Source organism: Pleurodeles waltl, chromosome 1_2, assembly GCF_031143425.1.
Source record: "Pleurodeles waltl isolate 20211129_DDA chromosome 1_2, aPleWal1.hap1.20221129, whole genome shotgun sequence".
In the NCBI taxonomy this organism is placed as follows: domain Eukaryota; kingdom Metazoa; phylum Chordata; class Amphibia; order Caudata; family Salamandridae; genus Pleurodeles; species Pleurodeles waltl.
The window spans coordinates 850,735,272-850,760,361 of NC_090437.1; the positions used below are offsets into that span (position 1 = coordinate 850,735,272).

Sequence of the window (25,090 nt, forward strand, 5' to 3'; positions counted from 1 at the left end):
TGACACCCTACAGAAATCGACTTGTCTTTTAAAACAATCCGCTTTCCCCTTTTTGGTATCATGCAGTTAGGTTACAGCATATTATGACAATAGTCTCATAATACTGGTCTATTATGCCAGGTCTCGGATTTAGTGCAGATCTTACTTTAGTCTCTGGGCCTACTGTAGTTTCCACAAAAAAGGAGGGTGCAAGTCTTCTGATGAACACTTCTGTCCCAATCTGAGACCCCCTCTTACCCAAAACATCACTTATTGAAAACATCAATATGGCAATCCACACCCCCTTGTGTAATCTGCAAGCCAGTGCTTGTTTCCAACTGTAGTGAAGGCCACTTCTGTCTAAAGACTGATTAAAGGAGACTATACCATAGCTTCCCTGTTGAAATCCCATCCACTGACTTCCATGGTCTCCATTTGTTTTTTCTTTTCTTTTTTTTTCACTGGACCTTCATCTGAGGTTTTTATCTTTTCCTTTTTATGAAATACAAACAATACTGTTGGGGGCACTGTAGGAGTGGAAAGATGATCTGAAGAGAGCAAGTTGAAAAACAGTGCCAAGCATGCCTTATAAGTCATTTAAGTGTTCTCTCAGCTTTTTTTCAGCACTGATTAAATTTGTTTTAGGGGAAATGCTAGTTCGTTTATTACGTCACCCAGTCATCTGTTGCCTAGGGGCTAGGAAGATAGCGCCACAGCCATCAGGATTTGGCCATTAGATTATTTACCATTATTAAATTCATTAGTAACTATTTACACTTTGTTGTGCTTTAAATGAATTTCTTTTCAGAGGAAAGAACAGTCGAAAGGAAGGATTGCCTTCTATATGTGCGAGATGCTTCTATGTTATGCACATAACTAAAGGTCTGGAGAGCAACGGCTAGGATTGTGCAGAGAATCACTGCTAAGGCTGCTTGGCATGTGATTGGTTGCTCTGGGCATCAATGGCCCAAGTGTGATGAGAAGCTTGTCTCTCCAAGAATAATGGCAGCTTTCCTTTGGTATGTGCTGTGCAGCCCATAGTAGCTCAAGCTCCAGATTGTCTGGGTTGGGCCTTTGACATGCATCATGTTCTCATGGAATCCTCTGACCCTCTTTCTTATTCAGTGCTCATGGAACAATACATGTATTGCCGATCCAGAAAAAAACAACTGATTTCCCATATTCTTTAGTAATTCAGTTGTGCCCGCTGGATGATTGACAACATGGGCAGGTGCCACTTGGAGAGAGGAACGTTCAGAGGAACGGTGTCTCATAACAGCCTATGCAAACATCGTAAGGCCTATTCCAGATGGGAACAAGAAGGGAGGACTGAATTACAATATTTACTAAAAAAAAAAAAAAAAAAAAAAAAAGGCCCATAGAGACTATTCAAAGCTTATTATTCTATAAAATGCGATGGAGGAGCTTTCCAAAGGTACACACTTGGCGTTTGGAGAGTTCAAGCCTCATTTATCATTTAAGTACATCTTGTTTAATAAGTGTCTGTTGACAATCAGTCTCCCAAGATAACTGAGCATTCATAACGTCGGCCAGGAGGCACCACCATTTACTGGGGACATCAGCACACAAATAAAAATGAAATATATTAATTCTCCCCACAACTACATTGAGTAACAAATTAAATTATCTTTATAACCCAGCACAACCAACCAACTGGATCCTCCGAATTACCAACAGTTTCTAGGTCCTTGGTATTACTGAACGTAAGAGGTTCAAATTCAATCATGACTACCATCTTTCCAATGAGCACCAAAGAGAAACATAAAATGCCATGTCAGTGCTCGTCATGCAGACATATCTTGAGGGGATTCCAATGGAAAGGGTGGGAAGGAGGGAGAATACTACTTTTGGAATAGTAAGAGCACTGCGACTCCAAAACAAAGTGATCATCATCAGAGAAAGTTGTGCTCAACTTTGTGGACAACTGGATATATAGCACATCTCTTCCTGGTTCAGGGACACTGTCCGCAGTGGGGGAGTAGTTTGGCTGTTGAGAGCATGCATAAGAACAGTCCCAGTTAGCCAGTGCCTAGCAACTTTTCGAAGAATCACAATCTAGAACAGAAGTGGCTGTGAAATATCTGCAAACTGGTTTAGGTGAGCATCTAAACTTCCACAGGTGGTTGTGTTGTGGTTCATTGCGATAACAAGTGGATTTTAGGAACAGAAAATCCTGGCAAGAACAGTGAACAAGATATTAATTGAGGTGTCTGTAGACTACCTCCTGTTCCTTAGTTTTCCATAAAAGGTAGCAAACACAATTACCTGGTCATCAAACTGAAGTAACAAATGTCTGCACCTGAGCTGGAAAAAAAAAAAAAGAAAATCACCTAGTCCTCCTGGAACTTCAAAGGGAGTACACACTGTTCTCATATTAAGAAAGCATTTACAATTTGCCAACAACGAATCCTGGTGCTTATTCCCAGAAAAGTAACTATTCCTCTGCCCCTCCCACCCCCGTGTTGAAACGAGTAACCCATTTGTGAGTTTTAAATTAGGCCCAAAGTCTAAAGGTATCTAAATTATGCACACTTTTTGCAATGTAATTGATATCTTCAGTAGTCCCTCTTTCCGGGAAAATCACAACTCTGATGGTAGAGGTTGCTATTCTGAGTAGGGGATGAAAAGGCAATAATAGTATGTGCCGTCAAGACAGTCGGAGGTACGGTGGGTTTATCTTTCGGAATATGTATGCTGCATTTCTACATTTCACCTCTCAGTTGTCCTTATTGGTAAAATTCGGTTTTAATTTCAAACTACAACTTTGCCACCATGAATAAGGTCTGCAAGGGCAATTTGTTTCATGGTTTCTCCTTTTACATTTATTCAATTGGATCTCACAGTAAACTGACTTTCTAGACAAGTACATTTTAGATTCTGTGTTCTCATTTTTGCTATGTACTTTTGTTTTTCAATATCGATACACTATAAAATATGTATTAGAGCATGATATGATGCCAAACAGGTGCTGTGGTTTAGAAATGTGTGATCATTTCACTGAGATTTTATTTTAAAGTCCTAAGAGTACTTTAGCAGAGAACAAAAGTGCTGGGCAGAAAGCAGTGAGAAGGGTTTCCTCTTGCATGTGATTTTGTAAATCTCTAGAAAACCTCTGTTAAATGTGTGAAAATATGTTTGGAAGTATGGACACAGACCTATCCCTCTTTCTATGGCTATCCATTGTCCATGACCTACATTTACAATCTGTGTGATCTAATAGTTTATCACTGCAGATGACGATCTTTTTTCATTTTTTAGCTACAAAAATTGAGAACTCTGAGAACTTTCAGGACTCCAGTAGCAGTTTAATCAAGTACCCTTGTAATAGTTTTGAGAAACTTCAACCGGAACTTAAACTCAACAGGAGAGCTGCATTTGGATACACTACTTTGGTTATGACAGACTTCAGTGGTACACCTAAGAAGCCATCCCAGTCACCTTCTACTAATAGCGCTCAAAGAAGAAGCCCCTGCAGTAATGTGCAAAACACCCACAGCTTTTCTGCAAACATTGAACAAACAAACTCATTGAGCATGGTGAGCACTCCACCTCCACCTTCTAAATGGAATGATTTCAGCCCACCCTTTAAGAAGATAAAAACTAATCATGTGTCTCCAGGTCATATACGCACTAGCACCATCACTTCACCAAATAGGTATGTTTCTTGAAATACCAAACTTAACTGCTTAATAAATTATCACTGTATCCAATTTGATAATATGCAAAAACTAACTCTATGCGCAGGACTAATCTTGCTGTATTTAGCAGTATGGGTACTTCCTAGTCATACCATTAAATAAGTGCCTTGAGGTGCAGCATTATTTTTCTAGGTGTTCAACGGTTAAGCTGGCCAGCAAGGGTAATTTATCTCTGACAGCGCACAGAATTAAATGCTGAGTATTAGTGGAATTCCCGACTTCCTGGCTTGGGGCACGAGATCTCATTCAATTAACCCTGTGCTTGCATGCTCACATTTTATGTTTTTAGAATCGCTGCATAGCTGCATTTTAATATATTTCCTGAATGACTCACTTGTCTGTTACAAAGGAAAACGCTGAAGTTTTCTATTTTGCTCAGTTAAAAGGTGCTTCAGGTTTATCTCCTCTTTGTTTTGTGGCCATCAATAATTAATGAGATTTTGTGTGTTCAGAGTCGGCATTTTCTGTTAATGTGTGATGAACTACTTACAATAACGATGCTGTTTGGATAAACACTTGTATGATGTCATATTTCTGAAGGATTCTTCTAACCATCAGATTTCTCACGTTTGACTATCCTTAGATGCAGGCTGGATACATAGAATTTTGTAGCCGCGCTTCCACATGCCACAGGGTAGCATTGTGTGGCTCATCTCTGGTTCCATTCTGTCACAGATGTGATGGAGTAGAGCCGCATATAAACAGCATCCCTGCACACTTTTGCAGTATCTTTATTTCTGCGTCTTCTGATGCGGATCTGGAGCTCCACTTTGTAGATTTTCCGATGACTCCAAATCTTTTCCACTAAGTGCTATGGAATGATCTGTCTATAAAAACATTATGCAAACCGTGCTGCGACTACAGGAAGCATGTGTCAATCACAGACCTACACAAGGTGGGCCTTTAGTGGTTGGGCTTAGGACGCAACCTGAATTTGTGTGACAAATGTGCCCTAATGCACCCAAAGGTGGTACAAGATGGGGAAGTGAAGCTGTATATCACCAAAAACAAGAAGTCGCAGCCTTCATGTAGCTCTTGGTCCAAGTCATGGGGCTGTTCCCATGACCACTGCACTTGGCTCTCCTAGTCCTCTGGTAAGTCGAAGTCCAAATGCAACCATAAAAAAGTGAAGCAGGACTCAACCCCATTCCACTGCTCTTACTTTAAAGAGAAGGCACTAGAGCGTAAATATGTCGGTCACATTACATCGAGGTCTCCAGCAACAGAGCTGATTCCTCAGCTGGTCCTGATGCTATCCAAGTTTCACACTGCTCTACCAACTGTGCAGCAGATCAAGGCTTTCAAAGAGTCCGTGCTGCAATTTTTCAGTGCGCTTCTGTCTCTCACTGTTATGCCTTTGGGACCCCATGAAACTGCAGGGGCCACTAGTAGGTCTACCACCTGTGGGTCCCTTCCTGGTGCCTCCCCTCCACCCCTAAGCCCCTTTACATGATCTGTTCTGGGTATGGTACAGATTTCCTGGTCCGGAGATCCACATCGGTTCCCACCAGTGCTGGTGTATGATCTCGTTCCAACAGCCATATCGGATCCCAAACCAATATCAACTGAAACCCGACCTATTTCTGTTATGGGATTACAGTAGTGTGATCTGTTTTCTGTTAGAGAGTTCTAACTGCAGATTCCTCACCCTACAGTATTCCATGAGGTGTCAGACTGGGTCTGGACAATTTTGAGCAGTACCTCTGCACCTTTGCAGGTGGTGTTGGTGGCTCCCTGTCAACACCATCCGTGTCATAAGTGACGTGCACAGTATCTATATAGACGCCACCCAACATGAGTACCTTTCTTTCCACGCCAACAGCACAGGTCTGAAGAGCTACCTCAGTTGTCTTTTAACCACCTTTTTAACCTTTCTGTGAACTGTTTTTATTGAGCTATTTCTCCCACTGTGTTAGTAGCATGTCCCCCAACAAACCTATGAGTTTCAAGCCTTTTGGGGAATGTCAAAGAAAGATGTCGGTTTCTGATCCTTACTTCGTCTGTCTTTGGTGCCTGGGGTTGGACCACGACTCCAGGGCCTGGGCCGATTGTTGTTGATTTACCCAAAGGTGATCAGGGAGTGAGCCTTGAAGCTCTAGAATCACAACAGAAGAAGGCACTGCCTCGTTCTGAGTCTTGTCCCTGAGAGAGATCTAGGACCCGGTCTCAGAGTAGGTCTCGCCATTGCTCATCTTCAAAACACACTTGGCCTCCTCCCTCTGGACCTTGTGCTTCTAGACCCTGCTCCTGCAGAGCCTGAGACCATTCTGCGCATCCCTGAATTCCATGGAGCCAGAGCGACCCCTTCTGAACTTAAGAAATTCTCTGTTGCCGTGCACTCAATCTTTGGACCACTGACTCCCTCTGTTATGATTACTTGCACCATGGAGCCAATAGGTGCCCCAGCTGGGATACCGCTGGCGAGCCCACTCACAGCGCCATCTGGGCCCTCTGGATTTGCCCCCGGATCCGTACAGACTCCAGCACAGAGGCTGGGCACTCCAACCTAACACTGCCCTCCATACACCACACACACATGACGTCACCACCCAATGATGCAGAACCCATTGTCTGTCTGACTCTGAGGTGGCGCTACCTCAGCATGGTTTGACGTCCACTCCGGAAGAACTCAGGCCGAGTCCATCATCTGATTTGGACACAGCCCTTGCTGTTTGACAGGCCCAGTGAGGAGTTGGATTTTGGATGTGGGGAGAATGATGCCTATCAGTTTCTCAACTATTCTGATAAATTGGCCCACTCCTACCAGGAGAACAACTGGTATGAGGAGCTGGGAGATTCGGTGGACTGGACACTTCTGCAGATTCTGGCCTTGTTTAATCCCTGGGACCTGCTGCGGAAGAAGGCTCTTCCTTTGCCATGGTGGTGAGGAGGGCAGCAGAAGTCCTCAACCTGCCTCTCTCTTCTGTCTAGGTCAACCCCAGCATTTTGACAGAGGTGCTTCAACCGGGTTTATCCTCTGCAGAACCTCTGCTACCCTTTAACGATGTCGTCACAAACATTCTCCTGGGGGTTTGCGCCAAGCCCTGGCAGGGGTTCCAGTGCACTAGATGATTCTGTCACCACCATCCTGCCCCTGGTTACCCAGGGCCCTAGTGTTGCAGGCCTTGACAGCCAGAATCGATCCCAACACGTTCCATACCACTCCTCCCGATAAGAAATCCAAGAGGCTGGACACCTTTGGGGAAGAGAATTTTCTCCAACAGCCATGCGTTGCAGTCAGTAAATACAGCATGCCTTTTTGGTCAGTACACCCACAGCTTGTGGGACGAGGTTGCACAAATGCTTCCCAGGGTCTCGGACGAGGCCCGATCCATACTGAACCAGGCAATTCTGGATGTCGGGGATACACTATCAACTCGCTGGGCAGGGCTATTGCCTCTATGGTGGCCCTTCATTGCTATACTTTGGTGAGTTCAGTTGAGATTTCAGAGAACCTCCAATCGGCTCTGATGGAAATGCTGTTTGATGCTTTTGCCTGTTGAGCATTGAGGCCGATTCAGCACTTCATGGAGAGTCAAGTCTCCACCAAGTCAGTGAGACATTCATTTAACTTAACGTTTCTTATGTGTCCCTCTTTCGAACCCATGCACAGTTGCTGACACTTAAGACAGCCTTTTCAGTGGCAGTTAGGAAGGCAGGGAGGTTGAGTGTGCCATCTGTGTTTTTGGGTTCACTACCCTTGCAACAGATCCTGCTGAGACAAACTGGTTCGTTGGATCCAGGCTTCCCTTCTGCCAAAGGTGGTGACCCCCTTCCATGTCAGCCAAAATATTATGTTGCAGACATTTTTCACACCACCTCATCCTTCTAGGAAGGACAAGAGGTGTCATTGTTTGAACCCCAAATAAGCTCTGATTTTACATTGAATGTACCAAAGAACACTGGGTGGACAATTAGCTTTTCACTGGGTTCGCTGAAGCAAACAAATGGTAGGTAGTGGAAAAACAGACCATCTTCTTTGGATTGTGCTTTGCCTAAAATTCTGCGGCATATTGGCTAAGAAGCAGTCTCCTGCAGGCTTGGGGGCTCATTCCACACGAGCAACTGCGTCCACTACTTTGTTCGCACATGGAATGCCTGTACTGGACATCTGTCAGGCTGCTGCATGATCATCACTTCACAAGTTCACAAGACACTACTGCCTGGACAGTCGTCCATTGGGACAGCATTTTACCTGTTTGGTTCTCCAGGACTTTTTGGTTCAAGGCAGTTCGCAGAATCCCCTCTGGGGAGGTATTGCTTGAGTTTCTTTCAGTCGTGGCTGTGTTTTTGGTGTGGAAATATTCACAAAAGATACTGTCAGTGCAGCAAGGTAGCGCCTATACAGGCACCTCATTTGTCACATTTGATGTGGACAAGGATGCAGAGCTACCAACACCAACTACAGCTGTGCAGAGGTACTGCTCAAGATTTTCCAGATTCATTCTGATGCCTGGGGAATATTCTAAAGTGAGGAATATGCAGTTAGGAGTCTCTACCAATAAAGCATTACCAAAAGAAAGTCATTTTTTCGCCATGAACCCAGATTCTAACCCTGTCTCTGCTATCTCACAGCTATCAGCAGATGCTTCACTGTCCTTTTGGCTCTGATTCCAATATTATATCTGCATATGGTGCACCCCATAATATTGATGATGATAATAGTGAGGATGATGGCTTGCTCCTTTCTCAATTCACGGGTGATGTCTTGTACCTTAATTTACAAAATGCCAGTGGGCTTCATACCGCCGCTGAGGCACAGTGTGACTCTCCACATGGGCCCGCAACAGAAGAAAGTGCCTGTTTGTAGTAGTGATTCAGAGGGCTGCTGAAATACTAGAATTACAACTGCCATTGAGACTGAAACAAATATTTTGAGGGAAATGTAGCCGGCAGCATTTGAGTCCACCTGGTCAAAACCATGTTCTTGTCCCCCTGCTTCCCAATAGGTGGCCAGATGTCATAGACCATGTCTGATAATTCGATTTTCCCAACATGCATCTCACTTCAGGCAGCCTCATTGCATGGTCCTCCACCACTGAGATGGACCTAACTCATTTCCCACCAATCCTTGGGTCTGAGAATCCAAGAAGATTGATTCCTTTGTCAAATGTGTTTCTCGGCCAGCTTGGCACTGCGATCTTTAAATGCAGTCTATCTGACGGGATGATTCACACACACCCTTTGGGATATGGATAATATCTTTCTGGCAGGAAAAGAGGATCTTAGGACTTCTCTGGTTCAGACAATACTTAACTGTCAGAATGCAGCAAAGTATGCGGTCTGTGCTGGTTTGGATGCTGCGGATTTCATTGTTAGGGTGATTGCTACCAATGTTGTTGTTCTTAGAAATGCCTGGATAAGGTCCACTGGGTTCTCTGGTAAAGTACAGGATTTGCTAGTTGGATATGCCCTTTCATGCTCCTGTCCTATTTGCAGACTCCACTTTGCAACACTTTTAAGGATAACAGATCTTTAATGCAATCTTTGGAGCTTTTAACCCCTGCCAAAGATGTGCCAGATCAGTTCTGGAAATTTAGGGGCTATTCCAGAGGGCTGGTATATAGGCATAGATATCCTTACCAGCCAGTCACACAGCTGAAAGCCCAATCCTTTAGTGGCCACAGCTGCAGAACCCGCAGGTAAAGCACAGGCTAGCAGGGGCCTCAGACTTCCAACTCCTCATCTGCCAGCCAACAAACCACTTTAGTATGTTCTTGATGGAACATGGATATGCATTGGGGGTAGAATTCAGCACTTCCTACTGTGCTGGCGATCCATCACATCCAACATAAATTTTGTAGATTGTTCAAATAGGCTACACCCTACTTATCTCTCCTCCATGACCATTATTACTCCCATACCAAAACGAATTTCAGCAGAGTATATGTCCAGCCTGCAAGAGGTATGTCTGCTGCTCTCCAAAGGTGCCAGGAAGAGGAGGATGGACACTGAGAAAAAGGGGACTTTTAAACTCTGCATGTCCTCATCCTGAAAAAGGATTGGGGCTTCAGACCTGTGTTGGACCGTGGACTCCTGATTGCCTTTCTGCAGAAGGACACACTAAAAATTCTCACATTGGCTCAGGTCTTCGATCTGGAACCATGAGACTGGATGGTGTCTTTGGACTTGCAGTGTTTATTTTCATCTACCTGCAGTACAACGGCTGTAATTTTCAATCTGCCCCATATTTTGTTGAAGGCGAGCTCACCGCACTTTCTTGGACCACCTTGAGATTGTGGAGCTTCACAATAAATGAGCCAAAAGGCCCACCTGATCCCCCTCACAGCAGCAAGTCCAAAGGATTCAGGCTTTATTCCCGATGTTTCAAGCTGGCTCCTGACCCAGGTGAGGTGCTGAGGAATCTGCAGTTTGAGGTGTCCCTCAAGAGAACATTTTATTGACTTTAGGTAATGCTGTTTTTTGTGTTCTCTATCTAGCCCCAGATTTCTCACTTGCTTTCAATTGCCTGTTTTCTGTTGAGTGGCATCTTTTTAAAATCTAAAAAGGTCCCAGGTAGTATTCCGCACTCTGTTACCAGTAATTGTCATGCTGTGCATCTGAAAGGTTGGAAAGGGAAAAGGTAAAACTGACATCAGTGTGCTGGGATGGTGCTTACACCAGTCTATAACTTCTGAGCCTGTGCGAAATCAGCGCTGCACCACACGACGCCACCTAGTGGAATGCAGCAGTACTGCTACAACATTCTTTGGTTCAAAGTCTACCACCTGGGGCATAATCTAAGGTAAGGAAACTGTAGTTAGAGTATCTGTAAGAAAATGGGTGCATTATTTGCTCAACCCTCAGCTCAATCTATTAGAAGCTATGGCACAGAGCAGCAAGGCTTAGCAGAGGAGCAACGGAACAATGTGTAAAGCATTATCAACACCTAACCACGAGATAAGTCACCAAACAAAGACACAACAAGTTATACAAAATAGAGCATATTTTTCTGAATTTTTAGGGTCCTTGATGACTAAAATCCACCAGAGGGTTCCGGAGATATGCATTTTAAAAACTTAAAGATCAAGTGCAAACAAGCATTGGCAAGTTACGCTTTGCAGATTTTTGAAAACTTTGGAAAAGTTTGAGACACTGAGTTTGAGTCTGACCCAGGTTGGGCTTCCAAATTCAACAGGATATACGTCTAGGTATCTTAAAAGCAAACTTTGGACGGTTACCGAGCCACCAGAGTGTCTTTAAAGTGAGTTCCAAACTTTACAGGTCAACCGCCATTGAGTTCTATGAAGTGGCCTCATGCTGAGGGATGCCGGCTTAAGTATGCTCAATGAATGCTCTAGATGTTGTGCTTGCTCCACAGGTGAGTGGGGGGCTTCTCCAGCCATGGATCTCGGGTCTCACAAAGTCCTCTATGCAGGGGTCAAAGGGCTACCTATGCAGACCTTTTGTTCCTGTAATACAGCTGTTCTGGTGCAAATCTTTGTTGGGGTCTAGTGTCCCTTGGCGTGGACGAATTCGGTCACAACCGACACCCATGGATTCAGCAGTTTCGGGTGCATCTTCTGACTAGACCCAATTTCTCAGTTGATATGTCTGGTAGCGGCAAGACTGGTGCAGCGGCTACCAGGAATGTGGTTTGGGCTCTTCCAGCATTGATGTCTCCAGTGCCATTCTTGAGAGGTCAACAAACTGATCATTGGAGTCTCTGCTTCGGATTGGGGCCAGGAATCAACTTTTCCCTGAGCCAGGCAGGGACCAAACTCCACTAGCCCAAAGTGCAGCAGAGGCAGGTGCTACAGTGTCGCAGCCTCTTTGTGTGTTTTCAGTGGGTCAAGCGAGTACTAGAATTTCGAGTGCCAGTGGTGCCTATTATATCCCAGTAAAGTGCCCCATGGGGATAACGCGGTCACTAGCCAATGGGCTACTTGGTCCTCTCCTCCCTGGTGAGACAGTTCCGGTGATGTGTGACATCTGGTTATCGAAGAGTGCAGCATTCCTGCCAAAACCAACATGGCAGAACCTTTCCTTGGCAGCACCCCACGGAAAACTGGTTCTAATACTGGTGTTCCCTTCCTTGGCCCTAGGGGAAACAAGAGGCTTTCTGTGCTGGAGTGTTGTCACAGCATCCCTTTAAAGGCAACATCAACATTTGATTCTTGCCTTTTGGGCTAACACCCTTGCACCCCATTCTGTGGATGGGGGTTGCACCTGTGGTGCGGCAACAGCCTTTGTTCTCGGCCTGGGACACATTCATACGTCTCCCCAGGCAGGCAGAAACCTGTCTCAGTCCCTCTGCCTCTGTAAAGTCACTGGGCTAGCTGGGTCAATGTACGGCACCTTTTGGAAAAGTGGCCAGTGTTCATTTGGACCTAAATAGTGACTGTGCCGTTGAGTCGCATTTGATATCCCCTTTAATTTGATACCTTTCATGACATGGTTAGGTAGCCTCTGTCAGAAGTTAGATGCATTGGAGTGTTAACTGTTAACTCTGCAATTACCTTATAAGGCTACATAACTATCGTCGGCAAACACCAACACTTTAGGGCTTTGCTTTATAGACATGGAAAAATACATCTATCTTATCAATATACTGCTTGCCATAGGGCTTCATAGGACTGTCTTAGAGGAGACTTACACATATAATTAAGAGATTAGTGGTGCGGGCGCGCCACGAGATCCAATCTTTTATCAATACTATATAATGAATCCTGTGGTAGAGGACGATGGATCGAAGCAACATAGGTTTGAGGGGATGTCACCAATGGGAATTATGAGAGCCATCAACTCAATTACAAATCAACCGCATTCAATATTATAAAGCTTTAGTTAATAATCACACCAGTTTAGTAACAAGAATTTGTGAGTTTATTTCCCTATTTTAACAATGCTAAGGTCACGGAAATAACTCTCAAACACAAATAAGCATATAGAGTCAATAGCGGTTCATTGAAAAGGCATATGTATCTCAATTTGTTTAATACAGTTAAACAAATTATCTCTAAAAGAATCACACTTATTAATAATACAAAAACCGGTAATGATGGTACAGAATGCATTATTGCAGCATCAGAATGATTTCAAACCAGATCATAAGTGATAGATGATTTCCCTGACTAACCACAGATTAGCATTACATGTTGGGCTTCATGTGAAAATAATTTTGAAACACAAATTTAGAAAAATTGTTAACTTGATTATGTCAATTTATAAAGACTAATAATGTGCAGCAAAAAAATAATTGGTGACAGTTGGTACCAGAAAAGCAAGAGAGACACAATTTACATTTAATAACATACATTACCACAAAGGTAGCAACAGCAAATGATCGGCTTCCACTTGAGGACACCATCAGCTATTTCATCAGAAGTTTGGGCCTACCGACAGCTAGTCTCAAGCCTTGTCTGCTCTCAAAGAACAACAAACCCACGATCTCCTACCCTTGTCCATGCACTCCTATCCAGTAATTAGTCTACATAGATTATTATACTGAAATCTAATCAACTCCTGATTGGTCGGTCTATGGGGTGTTTTCATTTCAGCCAATCGACAACTAATTTGATGATCTAAACTTGACAAACCTACGCTAATTATAACCTTTTCTTTCAATAGATACACTCTCCTTCCATCCCGTCTGTAAATCCATTGTCTCATCCGCCTCGCGCATATCTTGTTCTCAGGAAGAAACTTTCTCCGCTACTTTTACTTCCATCCTCGAGGAAAGACCAGATATTAGTAACATTCTCAAACAATAAGACAGTTCAACTTCTGCAATGCTCGGTTAATATATGACTTTGTAAGACATGTCACCGCAACCCGCTAGGGGTAGCTGTGGATAAGTCTAAACAAGCTTGAAAACATTTATTATTGAAGCTTCGAATCATGGAAAATAACTGCAGCATCTGAATATAGTTTTGCTCAGTTAAGAACAGAAAAACAATTATTTTAAAAGTTGTCTCATTTTACACGTTATTTCATCACCCTTTATTAATACGAAAATCATTAATAAACACATTAGAAAATTCACACACTCACTGTGGCTTTTGACATTAGTGGTAATGGCAAAGTCTTATGTGCAGTGCATGCACATACTCTTCAGTCTTCAATGGAAATGAGTAATGTTTTCACTTTGTCACAGAGTGGTACAGGTGGTCTTGTGGGGACGGCCAGCCTTACATGCCATTGGTACCTGGGTACCATTTACTAGGGACTCATAAGTAAGTCAGTACATGCCAATTGAGGGTACCCAATTACACATCCCTTCTTAAAAGGGAAAAATGACTGTCACTGAGGTCTGGACAGCAGGTTCCTGTGCACTCCCAAAGACGGAAACCAGGAGCTAGTAGTCCAGAAATGGGGCATAAATTTGGGGGAACCTGCAAAAAGCCTGTTTTCTTACAGTATCCATCTGAGAGAGCGCTACTGAAGGTACATAACTTGTTCCCTAGTCTTGCTGTACTGCCTTCAGAATTAATGCTTGCATGGATCATATTTGTTTGGAAGGGCCAAGAGATTTTCCTTCTTTGCTAAGGTCACAATCCTTCCAACCAAATGACTCTTTATTGGAGATGTTGATTGTATTCTTTAGAGAAGTTTCTCTAAATTCAATAATAATTACACAAAGTTATGCAGCATTACTTTTTCATAGCAACATGGGATTTTGCTAATGTCTCAAATGTAGGAGTGTGTTTTTCAGTGAGACATTTTCTCCTCGAACTAGTCTCCCACATGCAAAAATTACATTAAATTTCCTGATGCAAAATTCAAGGAATTTCCTATAACCCAAAATGCAGGAACTACCTGAATTTTGTCTGTGTAATTGAACTTGCAGGTAGTGTACACTTAGTTAACATCTGTATTTGTTTATATATCTGTGCCAGAAAGCCATTACAGCTGCATGCAAGCTTTGTGGTCTGATAAAAAGCCTAAACATGTTCTTCTCTGTAGTTAGTGTTTTGTGAAAGAACATCAGTTTCTGTGTAATTATGTATTGCACATACATAATCACTTAGACTTCAGCTGTTCCATTAGGGTCCAGTTTCAACTGAAACGACCTCAGGGGTTTGCACCCCCTTCACACACTGCCCATGACAAAAGGCCAGTCCCTGCACACACATCTTCTTGGATTAAAGCAAAGGCTGGACCAGGTTGACTGGGGGAGCAGTGTCTGTCAGCGGCTCTAATGGTGTCGTCAGTGGTAATGATATTTCACCAGTACTGTTATTCACATGATGTATAATAAGCAGTGCACAGGGTTTTTTTTGGATTACTGGGTTTTTTTTGTTTAACATTTTAGACATTTCATCATAACTTATTGATCTGATGCTCTATAGGAATTTCTGCTGCCTAGCTTATTTTCTGATCTGAGTAGAGAGCGTTGTTTTCAGTGTAATTTTAATGAGATACTTTGCCCTCTGTCCAGAGTGAGAATCCAGTGCAGCTTTGCCTTTGGCTCCCCATGCTTACAAACCCGACTGGTCATGGACTTCAGCTGATCTAGGCAGAATACTTGATGTTACTGCACCTTGTTCTTGCCCTGTGCCCAGGTGCTGATGATTGATCTTAGAATGTATGCAGCGTGCTCTAGGACGGGGTATAGCACATGGCCGTGCCCTGCACCAAGACCTCTTTACACAAAACCTGCCGTATATGGACATTGTCTGAGCACATAGTACTCCGAGTTGAGGGTGTGACCGTGGCAGCGCCCTGCACCCAGTCTCGTCCCAAGAACCTGCTGGGTGCACAGTGTGGCCTATTATCTATGCCCCTTTCCATATCCCCTTAAACGCGTAACTTGCTCAGCAAAGGTACTGACCATAAAAAATAGCCTCTGAGCACAGGATGCTGCCTTTGTTCTTGTCCTGCAGCCATTCCAAGTTCCCGCGGGGTACGCTGTGCTCTGCCTTTGTCCCATCCTGCTCCCAATGCCATTCTTTGCCAACAGAACCCACGGAGCAAGTTTTATTGGTTCTGCACATTAGGGTTTTAGCGCAGTTTTAATTCATTGGCAATATCTCTCCCTATGATACTAGAACATACAGAGCAACATACACCTGTTTAAACACAGGTCTGCAGCGGAGGTGGTTGACCAGGCTATGCACCCAACCCTCTGCGGATGGCCCAGCCTACTTTTTTAAATATTGCTTTTGGGAGGTCCCTTTTAGACCTTCCGACCTGACCTAGGGGCTTGTGAATAAGTTACCCTGGCCCCTTTTCGGTGTTACCAATCTATTTTTCAGGGCTTGGGGGGCCAACATACAGTCTTATAAGAGGAGCAGCAGCTGATTTTTCTCTGTGCTGCCAGTCAATTAGAGAGCTTCAAGTCCATGAACCTGGCTTGGTTCTGAATTACACATAACCGAAATCGCCATCAGGAGAAATTGCTAGCAAGGCGAATCAGGTTCATGGGAGGTTCACCAACATGGATTCACATATCTTCCTAAATTAACAGTCCAGACATCTTTATAGTTTATCCTCCACAAACCCAAACAAACGATTTTTTTCTTTTTTTTCTTAATTAGAACAAAGTTAATTTCTCAAACTGCTGAAGAGTATTTTCACTAAAACAAGCCAAAAAAAATTCCTAGAGAAAAAGTTCTGTTTAGACGTCAAGTTTGGTGTAATTGCGTGCAGCCATCTTTTTCTATTTCGAGGAGCACATAATTCTGTGCGAAATTCACTCTTGGTAATACACTTTTAATTTGACCCACACTTCAGGTCTTCACAGACCTTACTATCAGGAATCCAAGGTGGATGGATGTACGTCACTTTTTTGAAAGTTTTATGCAGGTTTATCAAAAAGAGCCAAAGTCACAGGTAAACATAAATGGCTTTCCAATACCATAACCATAACTGCAGAGGTGCTTTTGTTGCCTGTGCAATACATAATATGTGTATTGATTGCTTAGAACTTTGGTGCCGATTGACAAATTTATTCTAAATTCGGCCGACGTTCAGCTCAGGATTAGTATTTTTTTTTTTTTCGATTCATGCAGGAAGGTACAATTAAAGGGGGAATCATCAAAAATGTGTCCAGTAACTAATAATGGTGATTCTGGAAGAGATTACTAACCGCAGATTACTTACAATAGAATATTCCCTTTGTGTCAGGCTGGATCCCGAAAATCTTGAGCAGTACCTTTGTGCGCCTGCTTTGCTTTGATGTCATCTGCTAAAGATGTGACATATGCGGTGCCCAAATAGGCTCCACACCAGAACACTGACATCAGTTCCTTTCTTTGCGAACCCACATTTGCGGATCTAGAATGCTATCTTGGTAATTTTTTGACCAACTTTTTCTCTGATTTGGCAAGCTCTTGTTTTACCACAATTTCTACTGGCAGGGAATTGTCTCCTTAGAAACCTATGTATTTCAAACATTACAAGGAATATCCCATACAGATATCTGTGACTGATTCCCACTTGGTCTGCCTGTGATGCCTTGGGTCTGGTTACCACTCCAAGGCCTGCTCTTGACTGCCTGTCAATGCACCTGAAGGTGATTCAGTAGAGATCTATGAAGCTCCTCATGGTGCAATTCCGAAAGACCCCATATCGTTCCTGCTTAAACGTTAAAGTATGTGGGTTCTCCCCTGATTCTGTTTGTAACCCGAGCCATACCAGCCCACTCTAGAGCCCCACCCCAGCTCCACAACCTTGCCGACCTTTGATCCTGAAGCGCCGCTACCGGCGTCACTGGTGCAGCATGACGATGCAATCATCCTTTCTGACTCCAGGGCGTTGCCACATAAAGGCTATCTGACATTGAGGCTGGTGCCACCTGGGAAACCTTTCTGCTCTGATACTGCTTCTTTGTCTCTGGGTACTGAATTTGAAGAGCAGGCCGAGTATGCGGTCTTTGACCCCACAGATGACCTTGCAAATGGTTTCCTTGAAAGGAATTGGTACGAGGAGTTGGGGGACACCACTGGGCCTGACTCCTCTCCTTGCACTGGTTTATTTACTCTTTCTGGTCCAGCCACAGAGGAGAGTGCATCTTTTGCGATGCTGATCAGACAGGCGGCTGACACCCTTGACCTCCATCTTCTGGTGGTGGAAGTAAAAACTAACTTAATTAGTCTTTCAGCCAGGACACACTAGCTCAGAACCCATGCTTCTGTTTAATGAAGCCCTTATTGAGGTCCTCCTGGGGGCCGTAGTCCAAGCCATATTCCTGGGTTCCATTAATCGGCCAAGTAGCCCGCTGCAGTCTCCTAGCTACAGGGATCCCCACATTCTAGACCCAGCATCCCACTCCCAAGAGTTTTAGTGCAGCCTCCTCAGCGAGAGTCTGTCTAGGGGCTTTTCCCACTGCCCCTCCAGACAGATGCCAGAGGCTGGACACATTCAGAAAAAAGATCTCCTCTTCCATCAGCTTGGCCTTGCCATCAGTTAATACCGCTTATCTTCTGGTCCCTAACGAAGACTATGCAACTCTTGCCCAAGCCTTTGCTGATGACCAGGATATGTCAGAATTCCCGTAATGGTACGGATGGGCTTTTCAGGGGATAGTGTTTCCTTGCACTCTGGCTTGGAAGAGTTCATCAAGGGCCTTTGATGGTCTTCCAAGCCAATCCAGTGATTTGCTAAGTCGGTAGCTCTGTATGATTGTTTAGACCATGAACATGGTTTAATGGATATGGAAACTATTCTATAGGAGGGTTTTATGGTGCTATAGGGGTGTTGTTTGGGTGTAGGAAACCACCATTCTTTGGTCTTAGTATCTATAAAGTGGTCTTCACTGTTTTATGTATTGGTAAGATGAGGCAATTCTGTGTGATAAAATTATGCAAATGAAATACTGAAAAGAGAATAAAATGTTTTTACACAGGATTAATGTGCTTTTTGTGTATTTAATTGTAATTAACTAATCGATAGCTGGTGGAGGCCTATTGTTTTGCACTTTATTTTGATTGATCCCTCCGCCACCTAGGCATTACAGGATCAAACCCCATTGGGTTGCTTATGACTTTAAGAAAGTTGGCATTTTCTTACTTTAACCATTCTGTGCCTCTGCCTGTCTCTGAATATGGTTGGGACGAGTGACAGCTGGGCTTTGTGCATTCCCTCTAGACAGTTACACACAAAGGGAGCTGGGGTGTGAGATTTGTATCCTGATGGCCCATTACCAGGCTGACTGGTCTTCCTGTGCTGGGTTAGAAGAGAGGGGGGAGCTGACACACTTGAATATGGATGTGCCTCTCCACAAATAGAGGGCTGAATAATCCCCTGTAGAGTGTCTGGAGGCAGGGAGGGAATGACAGGGACCTTATGCACTTCAAAGGCCTCTTTGAAGTCTACCCCACTTCGGAGGCACACTTGTGTATTAGTTCTTGACTCCCTAACCCCACCAAATCAGAACGTTGCTGGAACTAAGGACTTTCTGATCAGAAGAAGAGCTGGACTGCTGCAAGAGGGACTGCCATTTTGCTAATTGCTTTGCTGTGTTGGCCTTCTGCTTCAAGGCTCGTAGTTGAGAAGGACTAGACTTGCTCTCTACATCCTGGAACCCAAGTTTCTTCAAAGGCCTGCTGGCTTGCCCCCTGTTCTTGCAGTCTCAGAGACATCAAAGACTGCTAGCAACTGTGCTCCTGCTGCTGGACTCTGACAACTGTGAGTCCTACCCTGGCCTGAGGTGCCAATCCAGTGCGGGGCCTTAGAAGTGTGTATGCAGCTGTTTCTCTGCAAATAAAAGCTGCATCTGAGCCGTTGTGCTGCTCAGAACTAGCCCAATGCCTTCTGACTTATTGCTGATCCGACAACACTGGATAAGACTGCGAGGTTCAATGACTATGCAGCACCAATCTGAGGACATTGCTATGCAGCTCGACAACGGCACATCCTCTAGACTCTGTGGATCTGAACCGATGCATTGCCTTCGCATTGCACCTCAACGTCGACGCTCACTTCATCCAATGTACTTTTTCAGTATTCTCTGCGTGAGTTCTAAAGCCGGCCTGCCCTCCATCGCGAGTGTCCTAAACTTTGAGTTTACCCCCATTCTAGCGCGACCTCAAGTAAGCTTTCAGCACTGTTTACCTCTAAGCAGGTTTTGGATTTAATCTTTAAAAATTCATATATTGATCTCTACTTATTGGATTTATGTAGTTTTAGTCTTGTTTTACTCGGATAAATATTCTCTCTTTCTAAACTGGTGTGGAGTTTTTTTGTGGTATTTTCACTGTAACTGTAATTTAAGTGTTGCACAAATACTGTACACATTGTCTCTGAAGTTAAACCTGACTGCTCTGTGCCAAGCTACCAAAGGGTGAGCACAGGTTAATTTATGGTGTGTATCTGACTTACTCTGACTAGAATTGTGATCCCTACTTGGACAATGTGCATACTTCTGCCAAGATCCAATTTCTAACACCATCCATAGCAGTTGTCTCAGGCTTCTGCTCATGTCCATTAAGAGGGTCTACTTGTCCGCTCGATCCTGCAGGGCTACTTAGTTTAAGTGAGTTTGCAGCCCCTCTGCCGGGGATGTTACTGCTGTAGTATGTATTCCAACACAATGAATCTGTGGTTAAAATTGTCTTCCAGAAGAGGATGTTACTTACGTTCAGTAACGCCTTTTCTGGTAGAGACTTTACTTAACTGCAGATTCCCTACCGACCCTCCTTTCCTCCCTGCTGTGCCAACTGCACTTCTTCAGATGGAAGGTCCTCTTGGACACCGCACGCTTGTAATAGATGTTCTGACGTGGCTCTGCGTCTGTGGGCGTGGATTGTGTCACAAAAGAAACTGATGTTAGTGTGCCGGGTTGGTGCCTATTTGGACACTATGCACGTCACACCCGGCGTCGTCAACGCAGAGCTGTCATCGCCATCCACTGGTCCGTAGAGGGTACTGTTAAAGGTTTTCTGGAACTTGTATGAAACCTATAGAATATTCTAAGGTAAGAAATCTGCTGTTAGTCTCTATCAGAAAAGGCATTACCGAAGATAAATTGCTCTTCCATTTCACAAAACTGCATGAAAGTTAGCCATCCTTCAGCATGTTTAGTGTTATGGTGATCAATTAACAATGAGCAACTGTAAAGTGTTTGGGAATAGGAGGTTCCAGAAATAATTTTGGTACCTTATTACAGATATACATGAAATTAGTCAAACCTTATCAGCTAGCTTACTCTTGATGTATTGGGGTTCCTAAAAATCCATCATGGAGGGGCAGAATGAAATGGTATGTGTCAAAAAAGTAATTGTCAATAAAGTTGCTGCTGGGGTCTATTTGAATGGCTCTCAGCAAGTTATGGTCAGTGCAGGAATCTCGGGTATCGGACACATTTGACAATGGGATGACAATTATGTTATCCTTGATGCCCTTTCACTGATCTGCATGAAATTTGTCAGACGCTTCTGTTTAGCTCACTTGCAATGTAGAGGTTCATGCAAATCCATCAAAGAGGGGCAGAGTTAAATTGAGTGGGTCAAGAATATGTTCATTTGCTGATAACTTTAGTACTGGTTAATGAAATTGCGTGGTATTTGAAAGGCTGTAAGGGAGTGAAGACTGGTGCTAGAATCTCAGATTTCAACAAAATCTGATAAGGTTGGCAGATGCAAAGGAATGGGCAAAGACACATGGACCATTTGCGGTCTGGGTTTGCCAGGCCCTATTTGGTGCCCGTGAGTTCGAAGGATATGTTCAGTGGGATCTGGTGCAGCCAAGCCTAGCATGCAGGCTGCCAACCCTTACTGCACACAGCCCTGTAGTATTTCAAAGACTGTAAGCAAGATGAGCCCCGTGCAGGATTCTCTGGTTTCAGGCTGATCCATTAAGGAGCAAAGATCCCTTTGGTAACCAAAATGGAACTTGGTACTTTTTACCAAGCCATTAAGTAGTCCTCCTTTAGGGGCCTACATGAAACTCAACACATCACAAGTTAGCTAAACACGGTAATTGCCTGACAAATATTGTGCAGATCTGTAAACGTGCTATAGTTATTAGGAAAAAAATGTTTTGACCCACTCCCAGGTCCTCCCTCCCCCTTCATGTATCGGTCCCCACACCATGCCTCAAGGGAGTACCCAGAAAATTAAAATAGCCCCCACTTTGAACTAAAGTGCTGACACAACCAAGCAATGAAGCAAGAGAGCCAAACACTCCTTTAGAAAAACGTCCTTGTTTCTTCCATCCATATATCTCACCATTCATTCTTTCATACTTCCATCCACCTGCCATCTACTATTTCACCTTTACATTCTGCCATCCATCCATTCATTCTTTCATCCACCAATCAATATTTCCCCATTCCATCCATTCATCCACCCATCATCCACTCGGCAATCATCCATCTATCTAGACACTGCTACCCATCCACTCTGCCATCCATCCACCCATCTACTCCGCCATCCGTCTACTCTGCCATTCATCCATCAATGCATCCATCCACCAACTCTACCATCCATCCTGCCATTCATCCACCCATCCGGTCTGCCATCAATTTACTCGTCTTTTCACCCTCTTACCTATCCCTTTATTCAGCCATCCTTTCACCTGTCCATCCACCCATCGTTTACTCATCATTTCACCCACGCATTCATCCACGATTCCCTTTTTCCCCACCCTTTCTTCCAATATGCCTTCTTTCTTTACCTGTTCTATTTACCCAGCTGTCATTTTTCCTGCCCCTGCTGGCTGTTCTATTAACTGTGTTTTCCAGTGTTCAAGAAATTCTGCCTGCCAAGTTGCAGATACAAGAGGCTCATAGAGAACCCCACCCCCACTGTAGCTACTAAAGCGGGGGGTTCTCGACGCCCCTGCCCTGCCTCCACCTTTGTTGGATCTGCAGGAAAGCTGAGATTTCTGCACCATGAGAACGGTCTGCCAGATTCCATGCATATTAATTGTGGACACATATGGAATGACGAATTCAAAATGAAGTTACCCATAAGAGGAGATGCAGCATAAAATCCCTTTATTATTTGTGGACGTAGGCAAGCGGTATGCTCTAAAGGTAAACTCAATTATGTTTTAATAGAGCAGCCTCTCGTTTCAACTGTGGCTTGTTAAATTAAGTCTGTTCGTAGACTGCACTCTCTTTTTACAGTCTTGCATGTTAAAGTGCTGTCATCTGTGTGTTGCTCGTTTTCCTTTCTGTGATTGTGTAATGTCTGATTACAGTGCACCTCAAGGTACCACGCCAAGCAGTGCTGCTGGACACACTAGCACTCCTCTTTGCAGTAAACACAATCGCCCCGCTGTGCTTCGTGTGGTAAGAAAAGATGGAGACAACAAGGGAAGGCAGTTCTATAGTTGTGCCATGCCCATGGAAACAAAATGTGATTTCTTTGAAGTGAGTATTTCAATCAGAGTAGATCTGAATCCGTATCATTCTGCCAATGTCATTTTGCATGTATAAACACAAAATATAGCCAGACTTCTAGGTCTGTTTATCGCACCACAGTATTCCTTGTGAAAACTTGGACGGAAACACCGCGAACATAATGTATGCCATACGTTTATTAAAGGCATTTCATTCACCATAATTCAGATCCTTTCCGTCACATCTTGGATCATCTTAAATTAGAATTTTAGTACCCCCATTTTTTTTTGTTGGCTGTTGTGTCCTTCCGTCTCCATTAAAAAGCATCGGGGATTATATAACATCTTAGATTAGTCAGGAGCGGCCTGATACCACTTGGGAGCGAACGCTGACGAAAGCATCTACAGAGAAGAAAGAGAACCTTTTTTGTGCAGCATCCATTTTTCAGATGCTTTTGGCTGTGATGTCGGGCAGGGGAGTAGCCAGAGAATTAATTAAAATAGCCCCCACTGGCAACTAAAGCGCTTATGCAACCAAGCAATAAAGCAAGTGAGCTGAACCCCTCCCTAGAACAGCTTCCTTGTCTCTTCCATCCATACATATTTATGTCATTCTTTCAGTTTTACATCCACCTTCTGATATCCACTATTTCACCAATACATTCTGTCACCTATTCATTCTTTGATCCACCGCTCAGCATTTTTCCATTCATTCATCCACTGTGCCATCATCTATCCAGCTAAACACTCTCCCATCCATCCCCTCTGCCATCCACCCCATCCACTCTGTCATGCATCCACTGATCCAGTCTGTCATCTATCCACTCTGCCATTCATCAATCAATGCATCCACTCTGTTATCCACCCTGCTATTCTCAAATCACTAATCTTTTCACCCACTCAGCCATCCTTCCCTTCACTCTGCCATCCTTTCACCTGTCCATCCATCCCTTTACTGTGCCATCTTTTCACCTGTCCATTCACCTATACTTTCACTCACCCATCCCTTTGACATCCTTTCGCCTGTCCATCCACCTACTGGTTACTCATCCTTTCACACACTCATGCATCCACACTCATTCATTCATCCATCCACTCATTATCCATGCTTCCTTCTTTTCACCCTTCCTTCCAATATTCCTTCTTTCTTTCCCTGTTCTACTTACCCAGCTGTCATTTTTCCTGCTCCTTCCTCTTTTATTGACTCTGTATTTCAGTTTGAGCTTCTGCCTTCCGAACTGCAGATAGAAGAGGCCCTTAAAGAACCCCACTGTAGCTGCTAAAGCGGAGTGTCCACCACGCCCCTGATGTCAGGTAAACGAGCACTGACAAAGCCAATAGCTTTGATTTGTGTACAGTTACAATTCTCCTCCCATACAAACGTCAAACCTGTTGGCTTTGCTAGCACTTGTTTGCTTTTAATATCTGCCAGACCTGAGTTAAATATTTTCTTGAAAATAGCTCTGTATTCCTTGATATGCTCTTTTAAACTTTGCTGCGTTTCTTTAAATGTTGTTGAAACCCGATCCATTTGTAGGAGAATCTGTTTTCTTCTGTGATTGCTGGACTAGCTGCAACGAAAGAAGACACAGCCAGCATGAAATGAGTGAGATTAAAATGTTCATGTCGGTTGTCCATTTCTTTTCTGATCCACTTTATTGCAGTCTGCAATGGCTGTGCTGTTTCGGCACTAACAAGTTACAGTCATTGCATCGAAATTACATGTATGTATGGTATTCACATGGGCCTTTTTTCGAAATATGTGCAGTGCATGTGTTAAATATGGATGATTCGAGTGATGCAAATCATTCTCTTCGCTAATATCACATGCACATCTATGTCCTCAAACAGCACAAAACCCAGTTCCAGTCCTTGTGCAAGAAAATTTGATTATAGGTCCTGGAACAAGTTGTGTCCTTGGACCTTTCATCTGCCAGGATTAAAGAGACACAGACGGACCTATTGATCAAATAATGTCCATGTACCCTTCACAGGGAGGTAATGCAGCAGTACTTTTAACTTTATAGCCGGTCTCCAGTGTGCCTCTTGCTGAAGAAAACTGAAATGTATTCACTTTTTATTCAGAAGAGAGAAAAGGTGGCTGGTTAGTCCTATGAGAAGACTTATTTCTGACCAAGAAGCGTTATTTGAGTATCACTATGTAG

At 43.8% G+C, this 25,090-nt stretch overlaps 1 protein-coding gene across 1 annotated transcript in view; it reads left to right on the forward strand.

Moving 5' to 3' along the window:
- NEIL3 (nei like DNA glycosylase 3) overlaps window positions 1-25,090 on the forward strand; it is a 130,691-nt gene that overhangs the window by 92,803 nt on the left and 12,798 nt on the right. Inside the window, exons 9-10 of the mRNA XM_069244695.1 lie at window positions 3,259-3,655; window positions 22,785-22,956. Coding sequence (XP_069100796.1) covers window positions 3,259-3,655; window positions 22,785-22,956 — 569 coding nt within the window. The remainder of the gene's footprint in view (window positions 1-3,258; window positions 3,656-22,784; window positions 22,957-25,090) is intronic.